General features: G+C 39.1%; 1 protein-coding gene across 1 annotated transcript in view; it reads left to right on the top strand.

Moving 5' to 3' along the window:
• The first annotated feature begins 1,479 nt into the window (after positions 1-1,479).
• The window catches only part of LOC121902039 (ras-specific guanine nucleotide-releasing factor 1-like), a 28,636-nt gene continuing 9,090 nt past the window's right edge, over positions 1,480-21,025 (top strand). Inside the window, exons 1-14 of the mRNA XM_042419560.1 lie at positions 1,480-2,061; positions 8,645-8,751; positions 10,222-10,369; positions 11,217-11,309; positions 12,609-12,862; positions 12,948-13,027; positions 13,191-13,384; positions 14,365-14,474; positions 15,035-15,153; positions 16,310-16,470; positions 16,796-16,859; positions 18,218-18,360; positions 18,863-18,945; positions 19,313-19,561. Coding sequence (XP_042275494.1) covers positions 1,786-2,061; positions 8,645-8,751; positions 10,222-10,369; positions 11,217-11,309; positions 12,609-12,862; positions 12,948-13,027; positions 13,191-13,384; positions 14,365-14,474; positions 15,035-15,153; positions 16,310-16,470; positions 16,796-16,859; positions 18,218-18,360; positions 18,863-18,945; positions 19,313-19,561 — 2,081 coding nt within the window. The 5' untranslated portion in view covers positions 1,480-1,785. The remainder of the gene's footprint in view (positions 2,062-8,644; positions 8,752-10,221; positions 10,370-11,216; positions 11,310-12,608; positions 12,863-12,947; positions 13,028-13,190; positions 13,385-14,364; positions 14,475-15,034; positions 15,154-16,309; positions 16,471-16,795; positions 16,860-18,217; positions 18,361-18,862; positions 18,946-19,312; positions 19,562-21,025) is intronic.

Below are 21,025 nucleotides of genomic sequence, written 5' to 3'. Positions count from 1 at the left end.
GTGACCACACTGCAAAACCATTTCCTTCTGGGGTAATCAAGTTTTGACACAATGATAGGAACACTTGTTCAATATATTGCAATCTAATACAAAACACTTGCAGTGACAGTGAGAGTAATGAACTGAATCAACACTTTTCTGACCCAGTCAACAAAAATCAACTCACTGTGTGATAGATCTTATTTTATTTAAACTTAAGGCCTAGTTTTACCTCAAACTGCTCCACCTAACTCAATGCATGGACTTCCACTCCTGATTAGACACTCTCAGGGGTTATAAGCCAGTGAGCTCCTTTTGTTCGAAACCATAGTTTGTATGAGCAGAACAAAGAAAGCAGTTTAAATACAGACTTTTCACCTTAATAATTTTATCCTATTCAGTTAATATTCCATAGATTTGTTTGAATGTTTAACTAATTGTTTTGTATTGCATCATATTAGACTTCTATGTTTAGTAAGGCCTGAGGATAACTAAAATGGCAAGACTGTGGATGCATTAATAATGTAAGTTAGAATGAAAACCTAATTTACTTTATTTATACTGTTTTTTGTTAATTGTTAGTGTTTTCTTTGTAATACTTCCTTTGTCTAGAAAAGTCATCCATCATCCATGCCACCATTCATTCATCTTTGACTGCAATTAATAAATTGTTGCAACAGCCTTTCGGATCCTGTGTTTAAATGTGCACCCCACATCAGATGTTCCATGAGCCAACATCACTGTAGCTTTTTCAGTTTGTCTTATACATTTACATGTACTACATTACACTGTATCAGAAAGTAATAATTGAATACAAAGAAAAAATTAAAATGGAGGGGAAATATTGGAATTATGCTTCTATTTTTTTGCTTTGTAATAGGCGGCTTTTGACTTTTCTTGACAGTAAAAACATTTCAGGGAATATAATTATATTCCTCAATTTAAAATGATTTTTAAAGTAATAAGTAAATTAAGTGAGTAAGATTTTGTTCATCAGATAAAAAATTAAGGAAGGACATTCAAATCCTATACAATTCAATACTTTTGTACCACACACAATTCACACTTTAGTGCTGGTGATTTTAAGGGTGCAATGATCAGTGAGAATGACACTGTCTTCTCATTTCAGACTCTTTCCAGATTTGGGTCAAATCCTAAGAAACAAAAAGTGCGTCCCGTCTCACTGGGCAGTGGTGTTTGTTTGTTTGTGTGTGTGTGTGTGTGTGTGTGTGTGTGTGTGTGTGTGTGTGTGTGTGTATGTGTGTCTGTGTTATAAGGGGGGTCTACAGGGGCTGTAAAGCCTGATCTGTTCGGGATTCTCCACATGAAGGAGCTGCGTCTCTCCTCGGAGTTTCTGTCCAAGGTGCTGAAATCTGCTGCTCCGGGGACAGGTCACATGACTGCGCTTCCTCCTTCTGAGAGAGCAGGGATGCTGTGTGTGTGTGTGCGTGCACGCATGTGTGAACGCGCGTGTGTGGGCTATGCACGCGGACACTTCAATCCTCATCATGAGCGGTTCGGCTCACGAGGAAGGCTCTCTCTAAGACGGACTACAGACGTTTGCTGTAGTCTGCTCGCAGCATGGAATCCGTGCAGTTGAATGCGTATCTGTGACTCTTTGCGTGCATCCTTTTTCTTTTTTTCTCTTTCTTTCGCCGTTGCAAAACATTTGTGTGGCAACTGTGGATGGGCACATAGGAGTGGGCTGCTGCCCACCAAGTCTGACTGTCTTTCGGAGGTGCTGAGAAGAAGAACATGTAAGAATCCGCAGGCATCCCCGCAGATCCTTTCGGATTCATAGCCAAAATGCAGAAAGGGATGAGACTCAATGATGGCCATATCACCTATCTGGCTCTTTTGGCGAAGAAGGATGGGACCAGGCGAGGTTGCCTGAGTAAGAAAAGCTCAGACAATACAAAATGGCATTCAAAGTGGTTCGCTTTGTTGCAGAATATGCTGTTTTATTTCGAAAACGACTCCAGCTCACGCCCCTCCGGACTGTACCTGTTGGAGGGCTGTGTTTGTGACAGGGCACCGTCACCAAAGCCATCTCTGTCAGCGAAGGAATGCTTAGAGAAGCAGGTGAGATATTGATCACACGGAGAGCTCGCAGAAGTCTGACTGACTGACACTATCAGGACGCACGCATTCATTAATGCTGCTTTGTTGTGTTTCTCTTTTTGAGAGAAACTTGCTTTTTTATCAATCTGGCTTTGAGTTAAAGCAACATGAAGCAGAAGGGGGTGTTTTACAGAGCGAACAAGATGCAAACGACACAGTTTCTGTTTTTGTTTTTTTTATTTTTTTATCCCAACATCTATTTATCACGCAAACAATTTCCCAAAGATGCTTTTGCATTATAGTTCACTTGTGTTCACTAGTGTTACGTAATGGCGTCATCCTAACTGATTGATTGACTCGATTCTGCACTAAAATAGCCTCACAGCCTACCTCAGAGGTAACCCATCAAATGCACCAGATGCAAAAATACACAGTGGCTCAAAGTTAGCAGGATAAAATAAAATGCAGACAAACTCCAAACAGTTTTACTTTCTGCTAGTTCTTTTCTTGTGGTAATCCCAATATTTGTTGCATTATTTATATATAAGAGACTATTTTTAGATGTCTCAGATGTTCAGGGAATGCAGCACATATGAGGGAAGAAAACTTAAACTGCATCCAAACTTTGCAGGTTGCCATCTTGCGGAGGAGCGTTGCCCCTTCCCTGTCGTTTTGACGTATTGATTTAATTCCTTGTCTTGATATTAATAGCATCCTACCTTGGCAACTGCGTCTCCCCGGTTTATAGCGGCTTGGTTCATTTGATAGCTCTCTCATTATCATGGGGTGGTTAACGACAGCCATGAATGAAAACCAAATGATGTCCCAGGCATGCTTTTGTTTCTCAGTACATCCCCCATTCGTTCTTAATTCCTCGGGCATTTAGTGCTACGGATTAACATGTGTGAGGGCTGAACAATGTCCACTGTTTTGTTTTTGTGCCAGTGTGACACAGTCAGAAATAATCCCGGCAAAACGCATGGCTGCGTTTTGCAAAAACAGTTTTGAGGGGTTAGGGAGGCTGCTACTGGAAGAAGTGAACCTTGTGGCATAGAAGCATATAAAAACCAGAGAAGTGGTCAAGCTGCTGTGGGCTATGACTGCAGTCACCTTCTAAAATCTGCTCTGCCAGCTGCAGTCTCCTTTGCTTTCCCTGCAGCAGAGGTAATAAAGAACACAAGTCAAAAGTCATACTGATGGGTCGTTTTATCTGTTCAGTGATCACAGTCTTTGTTTATGTGATCTTTTGTTTTTGGCTTTTACCAAAGTGTCACAAATATATTAAACATAGCAACAGCATTGGTGAAAACAGACCAATTTTACAATCTTTTATCCTTTTTGATGTATGTGTGAAAGTTTGACTCCACCAGTGGTGGAATGCATTTAATCAAAGTACTATACTTGAGAATTTCTAATTTTATGCTACTTTTTTACTTATATTCTACTACATTTCAGAGGGAAATGTTGTATGTATTACTCCATTACATTAATTTCACAGCTATAGTTACTAGCTAGTTAGTGAATCAGTTAATGAAATACCTAATAGAGCACACAACTGTATAAGTTGTTAAAATTAGCTCTAACTTGACAACATGAAAATGCTGCTTACAGTATATGATATATGTATTTTTTTCATCCTGGGATTGCTCCTTTAACTTAAGTAAAAGACCTCTGTACTTCTTCCACCACCAAAAGACACAGCTCATTTTCCTAATAGAATGTTAAAGTACCTTTTTGGACTATCCAGGTTTTGCAGAAATGGCAAAAACACTTCTACCTCACTGTATGCCATGTTACTTCAAAATCATAAGCAAGAAAGTTTCACTCTGCAAACTGCATAAGCCAACATTATGTTTGTGTCCTCATCAGTGTGTGGTACTTTATGTTTGTAGATCATTGTTGGGAAAAGACTCATTTGAGTGCCACAGACTCCCTAGTTTTGTGTTTCAAATGTTCAAAACAACACTGTAGTTCAAGGTTAAGGCACAGCTTGACAGATCAACTTACATGTCAGCAAAAATATGATTTGGGTAATTAAAAAAAAAAGGATTGCATACCCAAAACTCAAGCAAACTGCAAGTGTCTGGCTTTAGACAAGAACTAAATGCGTGTTCTCTAGAAGAAAATCTAAACACAGAGCATGTCATATATTTCCCCCAAGTATTCCCTACTAATTATGCACCATACTTTGACAGGCCCAATTTCATAAAATAGCTAAAACAAAACAAAACAAAACAAAACAAAACAAAACAAAACAAAACAAAACAAAACAAAACAAAACAAAACAAAACAAAAACAAAATCTGGACAAATCTCATGTGTAGATGTTTATTGATATTTGCAAATTAGCATTTGGATGCTAACTTTTAATCTTTGTCTATGAGAAACTGTTGGATAATTTAGTAGTTTACTATAAGTTATCTGTTTATGAGTTAGTTTAGCGTTAGTAAAAATCCTGTAATATAATATTTGAATTTAACTGTGTAACCTCTAAGGAAGTGTCTATTGACACATAAAGTATAGATGAAAGGTAAATCCATTATGAGCGACTATTCCACACTGTCCTCAGTTCCATCAGCTGGAAGTGTACCTAGTGTCGCTGTCCACGGTGCTGAACTCTGCTGTCATGTTATGTTCCTCAGACACTTGACCTCTGCTCTCTGTTGGCAGAGCTGTCAGGATTAGTATCAGTGTCACTTAGAGGGCGCTACACACAGATGTGTATGACAATTTCATTTTACCCAAGATCGCAGAAATTTTGCTCATAACACAAGTTATGTTTAGGTGTTTCTGTCTGTCCTGTTTAATCAGCCACAGAAAGTTATTGATTTTGTTTCATTTTCTTTAACCATGATCTTTCCATGGCTATCCTTCATTAATGTTAATGTAAACCAGACTGTAACTATAGGGGTGGCAGATCAGAAATAGGTATGGTTACATGGGTTCTTCTGGGACACACTGACAAACAAGCTACTTTCTAGGACATGGGGACTTGTTGATCACTCTCATGGCCTAGACTACTAAACTTTGTCCACTGTCAAGCTTATTTCTTAGGAACTATGTCAATACAAGACGCATGCTCTATTCTGGGGATGAAATATGGACTGAGTGACATCTACGATGACAGCTGTTCATGCAGGCTGCTCCAGTCAATTTATTTCAACAGTGCATTAAATGAATTTGAAAGCCTTTGATTAGCATAACACAGTCTTCTGTTCAGCACGTGTCCCTTTATATAATATGTGTCAGGAATAAATTGTCTCAGTTTTGCGTTATTTGTGTGGGGATGTGAATTTTGGTGGATTAAATGTGAACATGTATGTGAATTTAGGATGTGTATTAGCACAAATATGGTGTTTCATGCGTGAGAATTGTACACTTTGTAGTGTGCAATAAATCATGCTTGTTCACATGTATTTATGTGCCCATGTCTGTACATCTTGTATTACTCTGTGCATGCCTTGAATTCTATATTTGCCTCACTGTGTCCTCCTGCTTAAGCCGATGTCGATTTATAAAACTGAGCAGCTCCACAGAAAGGTGAAATGAGGACAGAAAGAGTAATCAATGCTCCAGGTGTCTGAGGGCATACGGATTTCCTTTTCACTTTCCCCACTCTGGAAAAACAAAGAATGACACTCAAGTCAATGAGCAGACTGCAGAGGTCGTCTGAGGCAATGCTACTGTACATTTCTGACTTCAACCTGTTACATATGCAGATCATAGCAGAATCCAGGTATTTGTTGAGCGTGTTAGTGGTGTGTGTGCATGTACTGTGTGTGTGTGCGTGTGTGTGTCAGAGCTGCAGAGGGAATGGCCGGGCGAGTGCTGGATCTTATCTGTGTGTGACAGGGAGAGGGACAATGCAGCGAATCGATGCCAAGCCAAACTGCCACCTAGCAGGGCTACAGTGCTTTTTATAGCCTCACTCCTCAAAAAGGCAAAGATCTTTCTCTCCCTCCCTCGTCATCTATATCTCTCCGTTCTTATTGTATTCTTTGGAGTGTTCTACTTTTTAAATGTTCTTATTCCCCATTTAGAAGGCGAGCTACGTTTAAGCCCACAGTTACTATGGCAACCCCTATTTGCATCTGAAAAAGTGCATTTGAAGGGGCCAACAAAATGTGCAACAACATGCCTCTGCATTGTGCTTCACTTACCAAGTACAGCAAATATGGGCATATGAGAAATATGAGGTGGGTCGTCTGAGGTTCGGAAGTGGAAATGCTTGATTGGTGATATATTTTTGTTTTTGCTGTCTTATTTGTTTAATTTATATAGGCTAAATAAAATTAAAAAAAAAAAAAAAAAAAAAAAAAACACAAGAAAAAAGGATCATGATGCAACAATGGGATACAAAACAAATATCTACTCCACTTCACAACTCCAGCATCATCTCCTGCATTCCCAATGATTTCCCACAGTCTGCATCACCCTACGTATAGGCCGAGTGAAGAACTGACTATTGTTTTGAGGGATTTCATGAATCTTTTTGTATTTATTTTCTATAAATGTTCATGAATTACACCAGTATAAATCTTGAACTCTCTTTCTGTCCAGAAAAGAGGTAGCCTATACCAAATGACAATACCAAAATAAGGATCAATGACTCTTATAGACTGAATGAATGTGTAGATGCATTACATATCTCTGGCATCAAGGGTATAGACTATAATATGGAAGTTGGCTTGTCTGACAAGATGACGTTAATACTGTATGTGCGTGAGATTAAAAACATATCTTTTATGAATTAGGGGGCCCAATACAGTAAGATACTATCAATATTTCAATATTTCTGGCAGAGAGTTAGATTTACCACTCTCATATATGTGCATTAAATATAAGGCTACACCCAGCAGCAGCTTAGCATGATATCTCATTTATTTAATCCGTTTAAACGCCAAATAGTAAAACGACAAATCGTCATTTTATTTGTCCAACTACTTCTTGACTCGGAGCAGTTGCCAGGCAACCAGCAGATACTCTCCAGGAAGTTAACTGCTTCCAGCCAAGAGATTTCACGCCACATAATTACAATAATAATAATTGTCGTTTTTGAAACAATTGAGACATAAATTGTTATTTGTGAGATTTACAGGTGCTGGTAGGCAGGTTTTGTTACCTTCAGTCAGAGCCAGGCTGCGTGCTCCACCTGTTTCCGTTCATTATGGCAAGCTAAGTTAAGCTAACCATTGCTTAGCTTTGAGCGTGGTGTTTTACCCATTTATGACTTTGATTTTACCTGCCTCATGTTTAATTTACTGCATTTGGTTGAAATTATGCAACAAACAAGCTGTACTATCAGTAACCTACTTATTTCCTGTTTATAAGGAGTATGTCTTGATATATTCTGCTCATTCAGTTGGTAGCGTATAGACTTACAACCATTATACTATCTTCAAAAAGCAAAAGATATTTTAACTACTTAAAAAAATCCAACAAAAGCTTTTAAGGGTGTTTAATAGCAAAAAAAGTAGGAAAAAATCTGTTTGACAACTAGCTAATTGTCCCTTTAAAGTCTACTCGATTTTTATTTTTATTTTTTTATTTAATAAAACCAAATCAAAAATGCTTTTAGAGATAAAATTGCTCTGAGGTTTAGTAATTGGAAGCCACCCTTATCATCATCATTACATAAGTAAATGTGTCTAATCTTTTCTCTTTTTTCCTATTCAGATTAAATTAAATAGTTTTTATACATAGATTTTAAACAAGGATTTACTACGGGCTATGTTGTCTCACTTACAGAGAGATAATGTCTCTGTGGCAAAAAATGTAGTGACGTTGAGCTAAATATAGCTGCCTAAAAGGCTTGACACACCAGCTCACAGGAAGCGGGAGATGGAAAGCACATTATTGACAAAGGCCTGTTCTGCTGCTCATCAGGAAATATGGAACATTACTCCCCTTCACAAATGATTTGCTCTTGGCATTTGGGAGGGATGAAAAATCCAATATATTGGATTTGTAGGGGTCTATTTACAATGCATCAGTGTTATATAATTTGATGCGTTTCTACCACAAATAGGCTGTCTGTACTATTGTTGCAATGACCACCACTTTGTTGATTTGAGGAGTTTATCTGATAAGCCTATTAGAAAATAATTCCACATGAATTTGCCATAATTGCCATAACTAAACCTTTAAGGCTGTGGGGTCACTGGAGGTAATTGGTGAGAGAGTGAAAAGGGGTGAGGACCCAAAGGTGTTTGTGTTGGTAAAATGCAGCCAAATCACTGGGACTAAACAAAACATGGCGTCAGCAAAGAGGCCTCCACCAATTCAGAGGTGAGTTGCCAGGTTACAGACAGAATGCACAGAGGCTTAATAATGAATCTCTCAAGACTTTCCCCTTAGGATTGCTCTCTCTCCCACTCATTCACACACATGGGCATGCATTTGTGTATACGTACAACTTCAGTTTCATCAAAATGTAGGCTTAAAAGCCAGTCAATGATGACCAACACATGAGATTTTCCCTTTTCCCACAGTTAATCTAGGAAACACTCAACATCATTGACTTTGGAACCCTGTCACATATTCCCATTGTCTCATTATAAGCTAAACAAATATTTGACTCTCTCTCTTATGTTGTCATTTTTCAGTATTACTTCACTGTCACTTTCAATCATGACAACCAGAAGGCTTTAGAGCTGCGTACGGAGGACGTCAAGGACTGTGATGAGTGGGTGGCTGCTATCACACAGGCCAGGTACCTCTTACACATGACCTCTCACCTACATATACCTTCAGCCAAGGATACAGTGAGGATGCTGAGGAGAATCAGTCATTTTGTTTATTGCCATAGATGTAGTAGATGTAGATGTAGTGTTAATCAGATAAAAAACTCCTATCTCACCATAAGACTTAAGAATGAAAAACATCAAATCACTGTTGTTGGGTGAAAGCTGTCTCTTTAATATTTGCTTTTCAGGAACTAAGAAGGGTTTTTATATGTTTAACTCATTAAAAAAATGTATCAGCATACAGAGGAGCAACTAGTAACAGCCTAGCTTTACAAAATGTAATATATACTATGAATTGTATCCTAACAAGACTAGGAGTTGACTGCCATGCTACTGACCCTCCAAGACTGTACTTAAGCACAGTGGTGCTTTGATAATGCTATGCTATGCTAACATCAGCATGCTAACATCCTCACAATGTCAATGTTAACATTCTGATGTTTTGTAGGTATAATGTTTACTGCAGTCACCATTGTTTTTGCACGTTAGCATGCTAACATTTACTGATTACCACTAAAAAAAAAGTACAGCTGAAGGTGATGAGAATGTCATTAGTTATGCAGGTATTTGGTCATAAACATATTAGATAAGGTGAAAATTTTGACCTGACCTAGACATAGAGTAGAGTTAGGGATCATCAAAGTCATTAGGGTTCATCCTCTTGGAAACGCCTCTTGATTTGATATATGCAGTCCTGAGATATACTGTATAATGAGCAAAATGCCCCTTTAAGAATAAGAGCCGAAAAAGGGTCATGAAAGCCAAGCGATACAATCACTCTAAATGTCAGCAGTGAGCATTTGTATGGTGAAAGGTCAATTGATTGGACTCATTGAAGATTACATTGATTAGTGCTCACTCAAGGCAGCTGCACTTACTGTACAGTAGTAAGTTAGCCTGTAAACATGGAATACACAGCAGGGCAATGAAGATCTGTTTTTACCTATCATAATATTGCCTCTGCCTTTCAGAGGTCTCTGATTCTTATGCTTTGTATTTCTTCCTTCTTTTTTTACCATTTATTTATTTCATCACACTTTCAAGTTTAACAAGCCCCTTTCAAACAGGAGACATTCAGATTCAAAATAGTTGGAGGCCTGATTTACACTAGCTTGAAGGAGTTGACTGTACTGATTTCAACCCCTGCTTAGCATGCACATAAAGTGTTGAAGTGGGTAATGTACAGAATTACTGCTCATGCAGAAGTAGCTTTTACACATGGCTTGCTAAGCCCACAAATATTTGAAGAATTGGTCACATAAGTGCCTGTTCTTTGTGCACACGGAAGGTCTGCGGTTCAAACATATGCTGATCAGAGGTCTGCTGTTTCTTTGATAAATCTATTGAGAGTCCATGAAACATGCGTTAATGAGGTCCTTACAATGTGTGTGCATGTGTGTGTGTGTGTGTGTGTGTGTGTGTGTGTGTGTGTGTAGTTACAGGAACCTGGCTACAGAGCATGAGACCCTCATGCAGAAGTATCTCCATCTACTCCAAATAGTGGAGACGGAGAAAACGGTTGCCAAGCAACTTCGACAACAGATAGAGGATGGGGAAATTGAGATAGAGCGGCTAAAATCAGAGGTAACTTGCCTTGTAATTCAATGCTAGTAATACCTGTTTGTGTGAGTGTATTACTGTCTCACTGGATAGTACATAAAGTTTACTTACACAGAGGAGACAGAGCGAGGAAAAGATGGAAGTGAACATAATCAGGCACTGAGAATAAAGGCAGAAAGGGTTCATGGGACAAAGGTCACTACCCAGATTCCAAACCACGATGCTGTGTGTTCATGGTGAGCGCTGTAGCTTGCAGCACCTCCAGATGTCTTTGTTACAGACTCTGCAATACTGTTGAATGTTTTGTATCCTAATTATTCAGTCTAAACTAGATCAAATGCATCTCTCTTTAATGTGCTAATGGCTAGCTCCAATTGAATTGAATGTTTTCAATATGCATGAATCAGCTTCTATTGTACCTGATACTGCGGTTTGTGCCAGAAAATCTACTGTCTCACTTTTCATGCTAAAATGTGTACTAGTAATGGGTTTTGGGTAGTTTTTGATTAATTTCAGTCCTTTATTAAAAGCTGGATATCTGGAGTCTATTCTTATTTGTACGATGTGTCATTCTGATGGGAATAAATGAAATAGGATTGAATATGATAAAAAAAAAGGATTTTGACGTAGCTGGTAAAATTTGTTATATTCATATATAAGACTCTTTGAAACCAACTAATGGATGGTAACAAAGTTGAACAAAAAAGCAAATGAAAACATTGAATACAACTTTCATAACCATAAGAAAACAAAGAGAGAGAGAGAGTGAGATAATGACATGACAAAGATCATGATTGAATACTGTACACAGTACACTGTATTCGTTTTAGCCTACAGTGCAATAATTGGTTTGGTTTGTGTTGAATTTTAGATCGCTGGATTGCTCAAAGACAATGAGAAGATCCAGTCAAATCCAGAGGTACCTCCTAGTGATGATGACACAGAGATCAAGAAGATCAAAAAGGTGAGATCTGAAAGCTTTAATGTTGTGCAGTGTTTGAGGATCAGGTTATGCCTGACTCGCTGTGCAGTTTTCTTTATCAAAATAACTAAATAAATGCAAAGAGGGAGGCCATATGGGAGAGGCAAAGGTGAGGGGGAGCTCTTAACCCACTACAACAAACTGCTTGCATTGTCTTTATTTCCGATGAAAAAACTGCCCTGCTCAAGGGCTCCATAATAAAGCTGGAGAGTGTGGAAAGTTTTGGAAAACCAGTCACTTTAAAGCTGCACTTATCATGATTTTTAAATTAACAATGGAAAAACTCACAATAATTTGAAAGGTTTTGCTCGTTGTGGTGATGAACCTACAGATAATTATCTTCTAACTCTGCTGTTCGTCTCAGCTCTACAGAGTGTTTTAATGTCATTCAGCTCATTGTTTTGGTTTTCTGCCCTGCATCTTTATTATTTTGGCTCACTGTGACCTCTCTCATCAGCCTCGTTTCCATCAGTGATAGGCAGCTGTTTTCACACTATCTGCTCAGCACCAAACGGCAGGCAGACAAAGTTAGCTGCTAGCTGCTGAACATAGTGGAGCATTTAACAAGTAAAGAGCCAGATATTTCCCTCAGGAGTTTGGAAATACCAAAAGAGAGCTAGAGGGAGTATGAAGATTGTATTTACGTTTATCAGGTCAGCAGGAAGATGACTCTAAATTAATGTTAATGTTTGTCCATGTCTGCTGGAAGTGTAAACAGGAAACTGTTTGCTACTATAACACTCTATAACAACTTCCTAAGGTAACAATGTGTCAGTGCTGTGTTTAAAGCTTGCCACACTGTCCCCCAAGTGGCCCAAAAATCAATTAATACATTTTCTTACAGCTGTTAACATGTGACACTCTGAACCAGAGCCCATCTTTGTAGAGCTGTACACTACTGTAGCTTCAAGATATGGCATTCAGGCAAATCTCTACTCAAATGGCTGACAAAGTTATAAGTACTAGTATTGAGCTTCCACTTCTCTATAATAATGTGTGTAAATGATTCTAATAGTCATGCCAAACAGCCAACAATCAATGGAGTTCCATTTTCTACATTTTCCAGGGGCTTTTTCATTGTTTTTCATCATGTGACATTTTATCAGTGAAGGGTGCTAGGTGGGCATTTTCTGAATAGATCTCCACATTCCCCCATATGTTATATGATAAGCTGAAGGACAAAATACTCTTTTATGTATAGAGCAATGTATTCTACTTCAGAAACCTGCTGAATTATCTCAGACATTAACTTAACTCTTGTGCTAACGCTTTTCATCACAGGTCCAGAGTTTCCTGCGAGGTTGGATTTGCCGCAGGAAGTGGAAAACCATCATTCAGGACTACATCCGTTCACCCCATGCCGAAAGCATGAGGAAGAGGAACCAAGTGGTGTTTAGTATGCTGGAGGCCGAGGCAGAATATGTCCAGCAGCTCCACATCCTGGTCAACAACTTCCTGCGGCCACTCCGCATGGCTGCTAGCTCCAAGAAGCCGCCCATCACCCATGATGATGTCAGCAGCATCTTCCTTAACAGGTGGCTGGTGGTGAGACTGGTTGTGACAGTGGTGTGACTTGGCACAATAGCTCATAACCACCTTTCTGCTTTTTTGTTTTATCAGTGAGACCATCATGTTCCTCCACCAGATCTTCTACCAGGGCCTGAAGGCCAGAATAGCCAGCTGGCCGACACTGGTGCTGGGTAAGAAAGACGAAGATGACCCTACAAGTTGCCCACAGAGTTCACTATTATTATGCTATTTTTGTAAAGATTTGTCAAAGTGGTAGCTCACCAAAAACTTTCACCGCTTACCCCTTAACTTAACTTAATGAATTCAACGGAACATCCATGCCTCTCTTTACAGCTGACCTGTTTGACATCTTGCTGCCCATGCTGAACATCTACCAGGAGTTTGTGAGGAACCACCAGTACAGCCTGCAGATCTTGGCCCACTGCAAACAGAACAGAGACTTCGACAAGCTGCTGAAGCAGTATGAGGCAAAGCCCGACTGTGAAGAGAGGACACTGGAGACCTTCCTCACTTACCCCATGTTTCAAGTAAGATTCCAGGGATACCAACTCCTAACACTCCCCTAGTTATTTTTTTATTCCAAAGTATGTTGTCTGATGTTAAAAAAAAACAAACCCTGTAGCAGCATTAGCTTTTTATTTCCCACAAACACAAATCACATGTCAGGTCTTATTGCTCCAGCTAAGTGTTTTCATTCAAAATACTTTATTAACTTTTCTAAAGTGCAAACATAAATGAGGCCCTTTGGAGAAGATTTGTCATCCCTTCAGGTTTGGTCTAAACTGGACCAACAGTTTCTGGAAGATGGCATTTAAGTGTAAAAACACTGACTGTTAATTATGGCTCCCCTATCAGGGCAGCAGGTGTAAAAATTTACATTTATAATAATCAGATCAGTAATGCAGCAGTTATGGCCTTTGAAATTTGAAAAAAGTGTTGAAGTGTGGCAGCACAGCGTAATTCCTACACATATTTAAAGATTAGATCATCATGACATGTTATATAATGTGTTGAAATTTATCAACTTAACCAGTCTGTGTTTCCTAAACTTCAGTAATAAGACATTATCTTAGTGCTTCTGGGGTGGAAATGATATCTGAAGTTTTATACAATACTGTGTTTAAATGAGGACTGAGGTTCTCAGAGATCCATCACAAGCAGACAATGAGGCAAAGACACCCCATGTTTAAAGTGAAGACATAGAAGTGGATCTTTTTCTATTTATTTCAAAGATGATCTTTCTGCCTGTCAGGCAAACCCTGGACAGGCTTCATGACCAATTAATTACCAGTCCAAGGTTGGTAGAGTAAAGATGCTTCACACTGCTTTTTTAAAAAGTGCATTCATTAATATGTGCAAAAGCTTTAAATTGTTTGGCGTTTCAGAGTTTAAAGTGTACATTTCTACACAAAAAGATAAAGACTAACTTTTCTAGAGGAGTCATCAATAAGTGGTTGAAGCATCTCTCTCTCTGTCTCTCTCTCTCCTCTCTCTCTCTCTCTCTCAGATCCCACGTTACATCCTGACCCTTCATGAGTTACTGGCTCACACTCCCCATGAGCATGTGGAGAGAAACAGTTTGGATTATGCCAAGTCAAAACTCGAGGAACTTTCTAGGTACATCGTCTGACAACTGAAAATGTATTTTATATTGTACTGCATGTTACAACTTAAAGAAACTCAGCGTGCTTAATGGGATCTAGAGCTTTCTAAGATTTCAAGACAAATTCTATCATCTTCTTAATTGATTTTCTGTGCGGTGGAGAGTATTGACACAGAACACCTGAGATGCTCTCTATACTACATTATATATGAGGCCAACTTACTTAGGTCATAAAATTGTATGTTTTGTGTTGTGTGATTTCAATTTTTTGCAATCAAAAATAAATTACTTTACTAGTTTAAATGTAATTTAAACAACTTTGACAGCTTTACACACTATAGCAACTACACATACTGTATTACTGTTTGTAATACAAGCAATAGCATGTACATCACATAGGAATATTTATCAGATTTATACAGTGATTTTTTGGTCAGTCCTTTCAGATCAGGTGAGGGGAGAATGGTCCAAAGTCATATTGTCTATTAAAGAAAAATAGCAATAAAGGTAGATTTAATTGATTTGGAGTTACTATTTTAATTATCATTTCTCATGAGTCTTTATTGTATTTCAGAATCATGCACGATGAGGTGAGTGAGACAGAGAACATCAGGAAGAACCTTGCTATTGAGCGGATGATTGTTGAGGGATGTGAAGTGCTACTGGACACCAGCCAGACGTTCGTCAGACAAGGTAAGTTTGTTTCATTGTCAGATTGCAGCACTAACACTGAAAAGACAAAATCCCAAGCATTTTGAAGTCATGAACACTCAGTTTTATGGTCAGTGGTTTATTTGCTTACTTTATGGTCAGCAATGACAATCGAGGGGAAGCATTTTAGGAAATTAACACCTCACTCTCGGAAGCCTCAAATCCGGTAGTTTACTCATGGCAAAGTGTTGGACATTTGTTAGCACTTTTTAAAAAAAAAAAGAAATTCGTTTGATACTATGACCTGTAATCAACGAAAGCACTAATTTGCACTCCAATCCATAAAGTTGACAAGCAGTAACCAGTCTTTGCACTTGCAATAGATTTATTAAATTCTACACAACAGGACCTGACTGATATACTGGCCGATAATAGCTCATTGGAGATATATTGGATAATATAAGATAAATGACAAGAAACTGATGTACAGAAATGCCAAAGATACAATATGTTTTGAAACAGTTTCACCATGGTAGTTTATTTTGTCTAGGAAAAATGTTGTGCCCATCACTTTTCTTAGTATCAATTGTAAAAAAAATAAATAAATAAGGAAAACTTATCAAAATGTTTATGTTTATTATGGGTTGTGTAAAGAAAATGTATATTGTATTTTATTATATCATATATATCATTATCAGATTTTTTTAAACTCTCTAATATAAATATCGGTATTGGCCTCAAAAATCTTGCATCAGTTGGGCTCTATTACACATCAGTCTTAAATGTGCAAAACACTGTTTCCCAGGAGCAAGTGTCACACTGACAGACACACGAATGTACTAAAATATGAGATTCTTCAACATACATTACTAAACATCATCCTCACTCATTTCTCTTGCAGCCTTTACTGTTTTGATGCATCACATGTATTCTCACCCAGATGTTCAACACCTTCCTCAATTTCTGCAGCATTGATTACTGACACAAAAACACATGCCTATTTTAGTGAATATTATTCTGTAACTGCAAACTACAAACAACATCAGAAATTAGGTAGAATACTGGTACAGCTGAAAGAGTGTCATTTAAGTTAACATACACGCATGTGTTATATGTGTGTGTGTGTGTGTGTGTGTGTGTGTGTGTGTGTGTGTGTGTGTGTGTGTGTGTGTGTTTGCATGATGCTGACACCCCACAGGTTCTCTGATCCAGGTGCCAATGAGTGAGAAAGGGAAGATCACGAGAGGCCGACTGGGCTCTCTGTCTCTGAAGAAGGAAGGCGAGAGACAATGTTTCCTCTTCTCCAAACATCTCATCATCTGCACCCGCGGCTCAGGGGGAAAACTTCACATCACTAAGGTACAGCAGGTTTTTGTTTATTTTGATCTCCAAAGAGCAATAATAAGAGCATCAAGATGTTTTTTCATTCAGGTAGTTTTGGTCCCATTTTCAAATTGTATAGCTGTACATTCATGTATTGCATATTTAACAACTGCAAGTCAAAACATTTGACCCTGAGAGGATCAATTTGATGCTCTTATGGTACAGGTGAAAATATATCCAAAATCTGTACTGTTTTCAGTAGAATTTTGTCAATATTGGTGAAATAAAATACAATGTCTCAATTGACTGTTAATGTGTAACCTGCTTTGTGCAACCTTGTTACCTTTCAACCCTCTCACAGAACGGAGTGGTCTCTCTCATAGACAGCACACTGATGGAGGAGCCAGAGGGGACGGATGATGAGTGTAAGTTAGCATGTACAGTATATTCAAAAGTTTACTGCAAGTGTTATGTTTAATACATACATGTATAGTAGATGTGGAACAGTTACCTACAAAACATACTATAGTTAAAACATAAAGTGAAATGCAGTTTTCTGTTAATATAGCTCCAGAAATATTGGATTATGGCATCACCTTCTCTGAATTTTTTGAAATTTGAAATGAAATTTGTATTTGCATACATACTGATTGTATTCCCTCTAAATAAAAACTGTAATGTTTTGAGTATTTCACTTATGTTATCCTGAATTCTTGTCCTGGCACCATTTCTTATTTTTTCCTCTCACAGTACTAGTGTGTCGGGGGCAGCAAAAAGTAGCAGTTATTTAATGTGTGGTTAAATCAAATCATTGTAATAAAAGTGCAATTAAATTTCATTTTATGTTATTTTTCTGGTAAGTGAAGCTGTTTGTTTGCACCCTTTGGATGGAAAAACTTACAATTCTCCATAATAATCCTGTTTACATGACTATCCAGAGAGCACTGGATTTTTTTCTAGAAAGATATTGTTGCTTGCCTCAGTCAACACCATCAAATTTAACTAAAACAATCACAGTCATAGCCATTGTTGGCTTGTTGACTGGTTTTGGTGGCGTATGATTTAATCAAGGTAGCCACAATAGATCATCATGCGTAATAACGCTGTGCTTCCGCAATGCACTTTTCAAATTAGAGGCTGCAGATGGAAAACACATATCTGTGCTGCTGCCTTCAGATGACTGTGGGGATTTAATCCTCTGAATAAGAAGGCTTTCATGCAGTTTAAAGGCTGTTTTCTGTATCAGATACTGGCAAAACCAGTCATCTCTAGCTTAGTACTTAGAGCTTGTATTTTTAATGTTGATCTCAGTGCTGTTTGGAGAGTGACTAGAATGTGGTTTAGTATTGTCAAGGCCATCCTAAAAACTACAGCTGGGCTGCCTATTAAATAGCTCCTTGATGATTTTTCTACCCTTTATCTCACCAGGGAAACACCCTGATAGGATAGGATGTTTCATTTCATTTTCAGTCCTTGTTTTTTCCAATACACACTAAATTCCAGTTGTGTTCTGAAGTTCAGTTGTGACCAAGAAACATTTTGACTTGGTGCTAAATGTTCCTGGAAGTATAAATCCATATTGCATGAGAACTATACTGCACATGCCACAAAATTAGATTCAAAATTATATTAAACTCTGTCAGAGCTACATTAACTAATGAGTAAAAAAGCTTTCTCCTTCTAAGGATGGCTACTAGAGTATTTGCTGTGTATATTATTTTCCCCCATTACAGTAAAAATAAGTAAATGAATGAAGACGGGTTGTTGAATTTGTGCCTTGCAGCCAAAGGGGAGCGGAGTGGCCAGGACACAGAGCACCTGGACTTTAAAGTAATGGTGGAGCCTAAAGATGGCCAGCCTTACACTATCATCCTGGTGGCTTCGTCCCGACAGGAGAAGTCTGCATGGACAAGCGACATCAGCCAGGTACAGACTGAATATGCTCCAGACAAACCCCTGAAGAGCTGATTTTACTTATGAGGGAAAGGCTACATGTAAAATTTTAGGTGTTGGCTCCTAATATCCAACACTTCCTCTATATCATGAGGAGAAAGCCAGGCGACTAAACTTAACTGCGAGTGACAGTGGGGCTTAGATTGCCAAACTGTCAATTTGTTAAGGTTAATTTATAAAAATTAGAGATCTGTGGGAATAGAAATACATATAGCATCAACAATCATGTACTGTTAACAGTTGACTTTTAATCTTTACCTCAGCTTGTTATCATGGCTACAGGTGTGATGAGGTGAATTTGGGGACAGAATGGTATCATTAAAACAGCAAAGCTTTGTGTCTTATGACCATTATGGCACTTGGTTGTGGGAGTAGAAACTTGTAGCATCCCCAAGTTTGTGAACTCACTCACCCTTCTTATGCTTTTTTTTTACTCACAGAGAGTCCTTTCTTTATTTGTCTGTCTGCCTTACAGTGCATTGACAACATCCGCTGCAATGGTCTGATGATGAACGCCTTTGAAGAAAACAGTAAAGTCTCCGTGCCACAGATGATTAAGTGAGAATCGGACACCACAAAGCAATGCACATACATTATACATACACAAACAGAAATTGCCTTTAGCATCACATAAATGCATGACAAATATATGAAAGATTCATGAACAAATGTGCACAAACTCACATATTTTTACTTCTATACTTGTGAAGACCCCCATTGACAAAACACATCCCCTGACCCCTAACCTCAACCACCATAAGAACCTACCAAACCCCAACCCCTACCCTCCCTACCTCACATACACTCATACATGAATGTAGCTGAAGAAATTACTGTCTTCTTTTGTGTGAATGTAGACACAGCCACCAGAAGACATGTTGTTCTGTAAGACAACACTCTTATCCTCTCTCTCCCTCCAACGCAGGTCGGACACCAGCTTGTACTGTGATGATGTTGACATCCGCTTCAGCAAGATGATGAACTCCTGCAAGGTGCTGCAGATCCGCTATGCCAGCGTGGAACGCCTGTTGGAGAGGCTGACCGACTTGCGCTTCCTCTCCATCGACTTCCTGAACACCTTCCTCCACTCTTACCGTGTCTTCACCAGCGCAGACGTAGTGCTGGACAAGCTCATCACGATCTACAAGAAGCCTATCAGTGCCATCCCTGCACGGTGAGTGATTCTCTGAGTGAGTTGATTCCAAGAGTTTTAATTTGGGATTTTGTATGAAATTGTCTACAGTAGCTGTATTGATAACCATATAAATTGCTGGCTAACAGAGAAAGTTTGGAGACGGCTCCTTGCTGTGTGTACATTAACTGAGCCCTGAGACCGAAGCAAATGTTATTAATCTCCATGTGTATCAGTTAAAGAAATTGCATAATTATTTAATAGGTGAAGATGAACAGTCTTTCAAACATATAACAAAAGCCATCACAGAAAAAGTGTATCTCCCAGCAGAAACAGCAGATCTTAAGCTGGAGCAAACCTGCAGAGAAGTCCTCCACCTGAACTATTTCTATAATTTTGTCTATCTCTGCACATTTGCTATAAGCATGTAAGTGAACACCTTTAAACAGCAGAGCTAAAGTGGTTTGCTACACTAAACTCCTCCAAGCACCTCTCTGTGAGGCCAATCCCTGCAGCTTATGACAACTGAAGAGGGAACAAAGTTTGAGATTTCCACATATTTTCTCCTGAGGATGCAGCAACAGTGCTGTAACGGTGCAGTGAAAAGGTGAGGTTTCCTGGTGTCTGGGTTTGTCTTTGCTCTCACATGGACTGTCTTTACGCAGCCCATCAGGCTATCCTATCCTGTCCAGGTGAGAAGGGACTACACGAGAGGCAGTGAGAGGTCACACCAACATATCCACTCTTCTGTCTTCTGTCTTCCACCATTACAGATAATTGGGTCCTGCGTCCACCCACCCCTCCTAACACCCCCCTCCCCTTTTTTCATTCCTATCTTTACCCTTATCCATCCTCTCTCTTTTATTTTTCTTTCCACAAGTCTGACCATCCCTCTCTCTGCTGCGCTGTCACCATGGCAACCCTTCACTCTGCTGCAGGACCCCACCCTCTCCTCTCCTCGTCTTCTCCCTCTCTCTCTCTGTCTCTCTCTCTCTCTCTCTCTCTCTCTCTCTCTCTCCCTTTCTCCCATCATCTGCAGCGGCTCTACAGTATTAAATATTGATGGTGCTGTTTTGCACCCAGACCCTCCTCTACTCTCCTCTCCTCTCCCCTGCTTCTCCACCTTTTTGTCTTCCTCCTCTCTTTTCTCCCACTTAATTATCTCCTTTTGTCTTTCCTCTTTCCTGCTTTACTTGTGTCCTCTCTTGACTCCTGTTTGCTTTTTGTCCTTTGTGTTTCTCATTTTCTTTTTGCCTCCCTCTTCTCTCCTCACCCCTGCTCACCATCCCTCTCCTCTACTTCCCCTTTCCTCCCCCATCCCCATGTTTGCTCCTTTCGTCTCCTTTCTTTTTACTGTTTAGCAAATTTAGGTGAGGAGACACAACATGGCTGCAGCTAACACCATACAGGGCTGGAGGCTTCCCATTCGCCCACTCCCAGCCAGCAGCCTTCGCTGTGGTGGAATCCATATCCATTATGTTGCTCTCTCACTCCCTCCTTCTCTGT

Source organism: Thunnus maccoyii, chromosome 1 (genome assembly GCF_910596095.1).
Source record: "Thunnus maccoyii chromosome 1, fThuMac1.1, whole genome shotgun sequence".
Lineage (NCBI taxonomy): Eukaryota > Metazoa > Chordata > Actinopteri > Scombriformes > Scombridae > Thunnus > Thunnus maccoyii.
Note: the sequence above shows the minus strand (reverse complement) of the source record. Positions and strands in the feature narration are given on the sequence as shown.